Source organism: Gavialis gangeticus, unplaced genomic scaffold (genome assembly GCF_001723915.1).
Source record: "Gavialis gangeticus isolate Ggan-Ray unplaced genomic scaffold, GavGan_comp1, whole genome shotgun sequence".
NCBI classification, from domain to species: domain Eukaryota; kingdom Metazoa; phylum Chordata; order Crocodylia; family Gavialidae; genus Gavialis; species Gavialis gangeticus.
Genome location: NW_017729022.1, coordinates 172,481,776 through 172,492,592, shown reverse-complemented (window position 1 = coordinate 172,492,592; position 10,817 = coordinate 172,481,776). Strand labels below are relative to the sequence as shown.

At 43.3% G+C, this 10,817-nt stretch overlaps 1 protein-coding gene across 2 annotated transcripts in view; it reads right to left on the bottom strand.

The window, feature by feature from the left end:
* Positions 1–3,043: 3,043 nt before the first annotated feature.
* CNIH4 (cornichon family AMPA receptor auxiliary protein 4) overlaps positions 3,044–10,817 on the bottom strand; it is a 15,690-nt gene continuing 7,916 nt past the window's right edge. For both annotated transcript variants that reach the window (XM_019516516.1, XM_019516517.1), the window contains 3 exons: positions 9,783–9,895; positions 4,836–4,976; positions 3,044–3,269 (listed from right to left, as the gene is read on the bottom strand). In XM_019516516.1, the coding sequence (XP_019372061.1) occupies positions 3,242–3,269; positions 4,836–4,976; positions 9,783–9,895 (282 nt within the window). In that variant the 3' untranslated portion in view covers positions 3,044–3,241. The remainder of the gene's footprint in view (positions 3,270–4,835; positions 4,977–9,782; positions 9,896–10,817) is intronic.

Genomic DNA, 10,817 nt, shown 5'->3' with positions numbered 1-10,817 from the left:
GATCAGTGTCCATTATACAGAGATTGTCCCATCTGTCTAATGTAGACAGCAGTGGGGAACTGTAAGCAGGGGATGGCATACATGACATTGGTAGAGGTGCAGGGAAATGAACCTTGGATGTTATAATCCATGTTGTTTGGTCCAGAGATGATGAGGTCTTTGTTGATGCGGCAGCACAACATGCATTTGGGTCTCTAGCAAGGTCAGGAGCTTTGATGAGACTAGCAGTTAGGTTGCCTGTTGCTGGAGAGATGTCATTTGCCAAGACAGATTTGTCCCCCAAGGCTGTTTTGAGATGGTCATCATTTTCCAGGAAAGGCCAGAGGTCATTAATGATGTGTCTAAGCTGGGGACTGTAGGTGACAACCAAACCAATATGTTGTCCTTGTCTTGGGGTTGCTACTGTAGCAAGACAAAAGAGCCTGCTCTTTTCATCAGTGCCCCCTCCTTTTTCCTTATCCTTTGCATTCTAATCACTGCTTTCTACTTAAGAAAATCTGCTTCCTGCAGTCCCTTCACAGCAGCCACAATGCTACACAATGCTTTACTGTGCAGCAGACAAATTAGCTGTGCAGTAAAGTGTCACCATCTACATTCGCATGGCAACTAGGGTGCGGCAGACTAATTTACTGCACTGCTGGATAGTCCCATCCGATATAACGCAATAAATTACTGCATTTAAACATGTGTAGACAGTGACATTGGGATTAGTTTACTTTGGCTCAAACTGAGCTGGGGTATATTCAGTCACATTAACTGCACATGTAGATGTGCCCAGCATCTGATGAAGTGAGCCTTCTGCTTACTAAAGATCATGCTATATATCTCTGATTTAACCTATGAAGGCGCAAATCTTACCCTGACTTCAGACTAACATGTGTAACTACCTCTCACTAACAACTAGGAGCCAGGGCTTTTCAGGCACATAATCATGTTGTGTAAATGCTGCAAATGCTTAGTGCAGTGATTCTCAACTAGGGTGATGTCAGATTCTTTGAAGGGTGCAACAAAGGATGAGGAGATAGATGCAGGCTCAAGCTTATCCCTGCCTGGCTAATTCCCCAACCCTTACAGCCTGGCCCCTCTGCAAGGAGATATGCACTGTAGTATAAGCATTCGTTTTTGAAACTGGGTACCATTCAGTTCTCAAAAGTTAGAGGGGTGCCTCAAGCCCCAAAAGGTTGAGAACCACTAGGTTTATGCTATCAGCAGCAGGTCAGACACCAGTGGAGCTGTTTAAGCTTCTCCATCCTTGTTCTGTTAAACTACTGACATCCCTACCCAAAAATAGGAATCTCTTAGCTTTTCACTCCCACAGAACACAGCAATATATTCTGAAGAGCCAACATTTGACTGTAACATCAGCATTTTAAAGTCACATGTAAAGTATGTGGCAGAATCCCACAGGTACAATTTGGCATACATCCTAAGATAAGTAAAAGTGAGGAGAATGTATTGTGACAAGTGGCTCAACATAATTCCTCAAATGTTGACTGGGAGTCAATTGTACTTAAAATGTTAGTCTCCGTCACCATCTGTCTTTTTAATAATATGCCCCCCCCCATAAAGAAAAAATAGTTTTGATTTTGAAGCAGGTAAGACCCAAACATTACAAGTCTAATCTCTTTTACACACACACACACACACACACACACACACAATCAAAGCTGTCCCAGCAAGAGTTAAACGTCTGCTACAGAAGCTGAAGGACACTGACATATAAAGTGTTGATTTCAGGAACAAGCCTCTCTCCTGTGCTTATCTGGGCACCAATGTCAGAGAGACCCAATAGAATCTTTAAGTGTAAGTTTGATACTGAAAAGAAAACTGTTAGATACCAAGCCTTAAGCAGGAAAGATCAAGAGGTTAGGACTTTCACTGATTAAGAAAAGTTTGGTCCACTATGTTGTAAAACTCATATCTACAACTTGTCTCAATGAATACCTTATAAAAAGTAGGCAGGGTAGATTCAGACTGGAATATGCTCTCCCTCCAGAGGTGGTGCAATCACCTACCCTGGAAATCTTCAAGAGGAGACTAAACAGTCACCTTGCTGGGGTCACCTGACCCCCAGTTATCTTTCCTGCTTGGTGCAGAGGGCTGAACCCGATGATCTTCCAAGGTCCCTTCTAGCGTTACAATCTATGAATTCACGTTTTATAGACTAAATGAATCAGAGAGCACGAGCTTCTGTAAACAGCATCTTGCTTTAGCAGATCCATAAGAAAAACACTCACCCAACTGACCTGAAAATCAGAACCCACATTAACAAGCTCAGACTCGGCTACATGTTGAGAGAACAGCTTAGGGAAAATAAGTAAACATGAAGTCAAACCTTGTCACTACCCTCCCTGTGGTAACAGTTCTGCAGGTTTTCTTGACATATCAGGTACCATTTCTTCTAAGCCTTTATTTTTGATTCACCTGCTTGAAATTGGAACAGCAGGTTCCTGGATAAATGGACCCAAAGACTGTTTTGTTTCACTGCCACTGCCTATCCTCAGATGGAACATGGTATTTATTCCTGAATGAAGTCTCTGTATGTCAGCCTCCACACTGCACTGCACAAAGATAAAGGGAAAGTCAATTATTACCTGCATCAAGAAAAAAAATTTACCTTGTGTACTATTGTATAGACAAGGGTAATTTTTGCCAGGGACACTTGCCACTGAGTAACTTCAGGCAGGTAAGATAGGTAGGAATGCAAAACTGCTATTGAACTCAGCCTGGAAGACGCACCTCCAAAACACGCCTTCAAACAGCCTGATACTCTGAGGCACTTAGAGAAGTGCTTTATTAATTAGCAAACGCATTAGACCTGCACTTAAATATTAGCCTGGAACTGCCCTTCATAGAGAGTTAGCTAAAGTGCAGATCTGCTAAACCAAATCACTTGTCCTATTTTCTTTTCTTTACAAAATTAGTCTCTTTACTAGAGACTAGTCCATATTTAACAACATGACCCAACAGACGAAACTGGTAACTGCTTGGGGTCTGGTATGAAAGAAACAATAATCAACTGCTACAAAAACCTCAGTGTTATTTTTTTTTTTTTTTTTTTTTTTTTTTTTTAAGTATTTTATGTTAAAAATACAGCAAAAATATTTCTTGTTCAAAGAGGAAAAAATATAGTGCATGACAACACTGGTCTAGGTATGCTTGGAAGGTGTCTCTGGCTCCATAACTGGTCACAGGAGTGATGATTCAAAATTTGGCAACTAATGGTTCCCCCTTCAGCTCCTCAGTCATTTATCAAAGCCAGGATCATACTGTAGCAAGACAGAAAAGGTGAGATCAAGGTGTTATCACATATTCAAATCTAAAAGATTCTCACAATTCAGATAGATAGCTGAAGCTCATTTACTTAAATGAAAGAGAGATCACAGTTACATTCACATTTGTTCCAAAGGCAAGATCTACAGAGACAGAGCACTCCATCCTAAAACTAGCAGGAGGCTATGTGGTAAAATTTATATTATGGAGATGCAGCCATTAAAATTAATATGATTTTCAGAACAGCTCCTGTTCTGGACATACAATAACAACTACTTTTTATTGTATGATATATCCACTTAACCCTCTATAATATTTTCTTTCTTATAAAGGATTACAGACAGGAACTTAGCTTGAGTTTCCAAGCCCTATGAATGTTCAAACTCCAACCCACAACCCGAAACAAAACAACCCCCATTCCTCTTAAAGTATGTAGATGCAACCAGGCTTTTATCTTAAGGTAAGCACATTCAGTTACTGCAAATCCTCCCCTGTGTGTGATAACATGACTTAGAAAGACATTTAGCAATTTTAGCCATTACATGCATATTCTAAAAAGCATTTTCTATTAAAAAAGATAACGAAAAAAACAAAAGTTAAGATAAACAGAATGCCTCCATAGGAGGGAACACTATTTTCAGTGCACTTTTGGGGAAAAAATAGTTAAAAAAAGAAACTGAAGAGACACTGAGCAGTACCGTTTCAACTATGATGAAATAATAAGTATAAAGAAAACACACTGCATGTGTGATGAAAATTAAATCAGATTTAAATTTTTTCTTGAAAAGAAAAAACAACCCCCCGCAAACAAACAAAACCCCCTGAAGGGGCATCACAAGTCATAGGCAAGACACCAGAGACCTTATTTAGTCTTTGGGTAGTTACCTCCCTTTAAATACAAGGAAAAGTAAGCGTCTGCATTGATCACTTTTATTGGACACAGACAGCTGCAGTTAATGGGCATTTGTATTTGGAAGAATGCAACTTATTTTCTTGCACTGGAAATATAAAACTACTCTTCTTCTTGCCTAGACTTGGAATGAGCCACCACATCCTGGTTTAGAAAAAGCAGCCAGGCACTTGTATTGTATTCACTCTCACATGAAATTGTAAGGCGGGGTGGCCAACCTGCAGAACAAGTGCAACAGGCGGCTACTGTGTGAGCCACCCAGAAGACAGAGGAAGAGACAGCACAGCACAGCAACCAATAAAGCAGAAAGCAGAGGACGAGACTGGCAGGGTACAGAAAGCAGAGCAGCAGATAAGGCAAAGAAAATGGATCAGAGTGGCACTTGGGGAGGGCGCACAGTTAATCTGTGGTATGCCTGCCAAAAACAGTGTCCCCACTGTTGTAAGGAAACAAATGCAAGACTGACAGAAAGAAATAATTTCACCAAAGGTATGATTAACTTGGAATCAGCTGCCACAAAACATTACCTGGGGAAAGAACTTATAAAGGATGAACTGCTGTGAATATTAACAGTGATGTGAGGAGGACACAGAAGACAGAAATTGTTGGTATGACATTTCTTTGTCCCTAGGCAGCAAAATTCAAGTCTAACCTGTAAAGGTACATGAAGAAACAAAGCAGGTGAAAGCCTAACTTAATCATGGCTTCCTTCATATGTGATTTCAGTTGCCCTCGATTATGGATCTCTGTAGGGTCAAACACCCCCATGTTCCCGCTTGGCACCATGATGTACCTGAAAGGTTAAAAAACAAAACAAAAATGACAACCATCAAAATGCTGGCCTTGTTATTTGATCTAATCTCGAGGTAGCCAAAGAATGGAACCAACCAAACTGCTCCCCGTTTTAAGAGTTGTTTTGTACTTGGGTACAAACCCAGCAATCTCCCTTCTCGTAACAGTCTCGGTATACTGCCCATAACCTAGCTGCTACATCCCCAAAATCCATCAGACAATATTTGGACGTGGGAAAACTGGTGACATTTAAAATGGTGGTAACAAACAATTTTGCACCAGTTCTACTGCTGCCTGTGGTTACCTAACTTTATGGAGGAAACCTGCAGAAGAAAGAAATGAGGTGGGAAGGGGCAGCTAAAACCATTGGAAAATTAGTTTCAATTAGAAACTATGTAAACTATTCAATGTACAGAATCTCTTACTTAAACTGAGAAAGCTAATTAGTGGAGGACCTATGTTCTGTTGTTTAGAACAGGGGTTCCCAAACTGTGGTCCATGTACTCCTGGGGGTATGCAAGACATCTCTGATGCAAAATTTGGATCCACCTGTCTGATGTTAACAGTTTAGGGTTCATACTAAAAGATGACCTTGTGAGGTCCCTTCCAGCCCTATGACCCTCTAATGTGTTAATATTAAACTGTTAGTGGCGGGGACCTTTCCACAACTCTCCCTTACATAATTTGCGACTGCACTGTCTTTTACTCATCTGGATAAAATACTTGTACACACAACCAAAAGCTCAGACCATATCTGTGTCCTGTCCCTAGTTAGGTCACACTCACAGAGTAACTGGACTGCATCCCATTTTCTTAAGCTATAATTTGGGTTAGTTACCAACATGACAGATATTTTGTGAGGCAAAGTTAATGAGCATTTCTAAAACACTTCTAGATCCTCAGAAGGAAGGCAGTATTAGAAGTACAGATTTATAATCGTGAATGTAGTGCTAGGAGATGTGAACTGCTGTATTGGTGCATTCATTTTGTAATATGCATTATAAGTCTAAAAAGGTAGTGGAGAGAGAGGGAAAGCCCATCTGTTTGGGTGGCCAGAATGTCTATTGCTCCTGGGTGACTACCAGGTTACAAAACAGTCAATTTAAAATGGCTTCTGAGAATTGTTTTTTGCAAGGGTGCAAATGGGAGATGCACTGTTCTCTAGTGCTCCCCTCTGGCCAACATAAGCAATGACTGTCTGCAGCTCTTCTCTGCCAGAGGCTTTTGTACTAGTTATGCTCAAGGGAGTAGAAAGGGAGATGTATAGAAAAAATTTCTAGGACCGTGATGAACTCCTAGAAAGTCTTGTAAGCAAAGTGAAGCCTTTTTGTAAAGAGTCCAACCCAACAAACCCTAGATCTTCAATTTACAGTTCACAGTTACAAAGATAAATTAGATACATTTCAATCCTTTGCTTCATACAGAAACTTCATGGAACCCTACCACATAACACACTCCTTTTTTTCATCTAAACCAGGCATGTCAAACACATCTAGCCCCAAGGGTCTCTAGGCTGGTCTGCAGGCTGGATCTAGACATGCCAGAGCCAGTGGGCAGGACTGGACTGGTGGGTGCCATGTGCAGCACGCACCCTGTGCCGTCCCCACTCTGGGACTCATGCTGAAGGGTTGCATGGGCTAGACCCAGTGCCTTGAGCACTGTCCATGGCTCGGGGGTCTAGTATGGGGTGTGCACTACATGTGTGCTCGCTCCAGGGTGGTCAGGATTGGACCCCAGGCTGTCCAGGCAAACTACAGCCAATGCACAGGGCTGTCTGGAAGCACACTGCATGGAGCATGCATCCTGTGCTGATCCTCTGTGCTATGGCACCAGGTAATGATCGTGCACTGCAGGCAGCAAAAGCCCCAGAGTAGGGTCGGCACATGGTCGAAGTGCTGGACCCAGTGCAGCTCACACCACAAGAGACTGCCATGGGTGCGCACTGCACACGATACCCTGCTGAATCAGGTGGCCTGATCCAGACCAGCCCCAGGGCCAGTGTGCAAGGCTGGTCCAACGCAGGCACCATGTGCAGCTCACATCCCAGACCAACCCCCTGTGCTGCAAGCAACACCTGCACTGCAGGGTCCAGCAAGCATGCCAGACCAGCTCTGCATACCACATGCGGGTTGGTCCAAAACCCATCCAGCCCATAAACCATATATTTGACACACTCAATCTAATGCATATTATATTATCTTAAGCTACTCAACCTGCAAGATGCTCAAAGGCTTGGCCGGTAGTTCATTAGAAGCAAAGGTCAGCAACAGGTTGCAACGTATTCAGTCTAAAAATAAATGGGAATCTCACAAGTAGGATTGCTGCAACTTCTCTCTCATGAGTCATGACAACTGGGAACTGCTTGCTTGAGTTAATCAATAGCCATCCTGACCTCTGCAGACAGATAGCCCCCATACCCTGCAGGCACAGGGAAAGAGAGTCAGGGGCAATGCTACAGAACTGAGTGACAAGTGCCATGTCTCTTGACCAGTGCACTAAAAATTATAGGCACTACCTACGGTGGTTGGCCACAATTTCCACTCATCTGTTTCACAGCCTGATGTGCATGAATTGGAAGGCTGTGTCCTCCATGTTGTGCTAAACAAAGTTGAGAATGAATAGTACACGTGAAGGGAGCAAAAAGGTAAGTTGTAGCTAAGGGCGGGGATCTGGGGGTGCACTGGTGCACTTGCACCCTCCTTTGATTCCTGCTCCACCCAAAGTTTAAAGCCTGGCAATGGCACCAGCATTTTAAGTCAAGCAGTGCTGAGGGAGTCAACTGACTCTGAGCCATGATCCCTTTAAAACTCTTCATTTCCCAGGTGTTAGTGACCCTCTTTTTTTTTTTAACCTTCTTGATAATCCACCATCAATCAAGCTGGCCTTTGTTCTGCAATTCTGCTACCTTGTTAACTGCTCCAAGTAAGGAAGCTCCTACTTCACAGTTCTGCAAATATTTTTAAATTCATTTCAATGAAGTTATATTTGCTTTTGCTTCAATCTTAAATGAAATAATACGGCCCTGGGCCCCTAGCATATTAGTACAGCTTCTAGTTTATTAACTGGAGAAAAAATGTGTGTTGTTTTCTATGTGATGGTGCACCTCTCCATCTGTACCCCGTTTTCAAAATTCCAGATCTTCCCACGGATGTAGCATCTTGGGGCTCATTTATGCAGTAATGCCAACTGTCATAAAACCATCACGAGACTGGGGATTTCTAAGTCAAAATAACTCTGACTCACGATCTCCTGACTGAACCCTCAGATCTGTGGATTTTCCCAGCTGGTAAGCCTGTGGAAGGAAGTGGGGGGGAGGAAATCAAGGCCCCCACGGTGAGGGAGGGAGCTGGAGCAGGAGCAAGGGTAAATAGAGCCCCAGGTCTGAGGGGAGTTGTCCAGAGGCATGGGGCGGAGGCATGACTTCCCACAACTGTGCACACCCTCCAAGGGAGGCATGGGGGACACGTATGTTTCCACGCCCCGCCCCACCTCCCAAGCAGAGCATCCTGCTGCTTTTGCCGAGCTGGCAGAGAATGCAGAGCGCATTGGCTGCACAGCGCATCCCCTGCCCGCCCACAAGCAGGAAGCACACTGGTGTTGCATGGCTGACCTCCTGGGTCAAAAATCAGCAGGACGCAGAGCCCCTGCCCGCAGCAGGCAGCTCGCCTCTGCCCTGCGGGAGGCACATGCTCCAATGCCTCCCACCAGGGAGTGTGGCGCTGTGGGGAGCCACACCTCTCCCTGCACCTCTGGGTGACCCGCCCCAGCCCCAGGGACCCATTCACCCCAACCCCTGTTCCTGCCCCACTCCCTCCCTCACTGTGGGGGCCTCAATCTGCACCCCCGCACCCTTCCCCCTCCCCCCGACCCTTCCACTCTGCTTACCAGATGTCTGCGTCTCCTCTCCTCACTCCAAAGCCATAGCCTCCCCGGCCCAGCTGCTGCCTCTCACTCCTGACTCTCAGCATCCTGTATCCTGCCAGGGTGTGTGGGGACCCTCCTTCACCAGGCTCCAAACCCTACACACACATCTACAGCCCTCCACACCTTCACAAATAACACCCCCCCCACATTTCAAAAATAGCAACTCATGATTTACATGCCAATATCTTGATTTAAGAGTTCGTCTCATGATTTTTGGTACGGTAGGGTTGGTAATACCGTTTATGCAGCATTGTCCTGCCATAGTTACTGTGGTTTAGAAACTGGTCTAGAAACTTATGCTGGTGTAAAAATTCCAGAAAGCAAGTATGCTATCCCAAGCAGAATGGGAAATGCATTGCTTTAAACTTCTACAAGACAGCTGTACAAGAACTGCACTTAGACCTGGTCTAGGTAAATTTTTAAAACAAGAAAAAAGTGATGCCAACAAATGAATGGCCAGGAAAGACATGATCAGTCATAACCAGGGAAAAACCCTGGCAATGGTGTTTTCAGTGCTATCTCCCAACCCCAACAATCTGCTACCATTTCCAAACACCAACAACTTGGCTAACATCTCTCTCAACCATATAGTTGGCCCAATTAAGGTAGCACCAAAATAAACCTGTCCTCTCACAATATCAGGGTATCCAGCCATTAACAATGTTACAACAAACCCAGAGACTAAAGATTCTCAAGTTCTCAACATGTGTTGTAGTTTCAGCTGAAAGTACCAGAAGGGTTAATTAAAAAAAAAAAAGGTTAGATTTGCAAAACCAACTGAGGGCTGTAAATGAAAATGTAAATAGGTACCATTTATCTTAAAACTATATTCTAAATATATTAACATTCTAAAATAAATGACCAAAAATGGATTTGCACTCACCGATATATATTCCAGGTTGCTACAGGGAAATTAAGGAGGAAGATGAACCAGTGCAAAGAAATAAGCATTAATACTGTTACAACAGTATGGCCAATCAATTCTGGGATCACCCACTGTGAAAGAAAAGAATATTGCAGAAGATTAAACACATTTCCAGAGGCAGTGAACCCTTAGGACCCACTGCCCAATCTCATCATATCAAGTCCTATATTGGCATAGAAAAAGAATGGAAAAGTATTTCCCCACTTTATTACACAGCAGTTACTTTCATCCATACACCAGGGTGATGACAAGGCAGAAAAACCCTGTGCATTTTATAGTTACTAGATACACAAGAGTTTAAGCAAGTAAAAAATATGTATTCAGATGGAACTGCTGCAGGGAAAGTGAGTTTTAAATAGAAGGTAATTAATGAAGCCTGCCTACCCAAGGCACTGGAGAAGCAACAGATCCAGGAAGCTACAAAATGCTGTTTCATAAAAGTTTGCTGCTCTGACCATACACTATCATATTTACACCAATCCAAGATGACTTTGAATATGATACCTGCCCCCACAATAATTACATTCTATACATGGAAAATTATAAATGTGTTATAATTTTCCATGTATAGAATCTAATTAGTGGAAGGGCATCTTAAATTCATCCCCCCCAGTTCTGTGACAGAGAAAACAGTGGTGTACAGGAAGAACCAGACCCCTCCCTATACCCCTCTGCCTATGACTACCCCCCTCTTGCCTCTCTTGCCACATGCCCCCTCCGAGCTGTCTCTCCATACCTATAGCTGCCCCCCCATTCTCCCCTGCAGCCTGCCCCCACCCTTACCTTCTGTATTTTCACTTTTATAAAGCTAAATATTCATTTCCTTAGGTTAAAGCATGTTACACTGCAGTTTTGGATCTTAGCAAGGGAGAGGGATCAGGAGATTTTCAATTAAAATGCCGAGTAGCATAACAAACACACTGACATGCTCGTAAAACAGACATTCAACAGCAACCCAACATTTATAAAAGGCATCGGCTCATTAGTTAACAT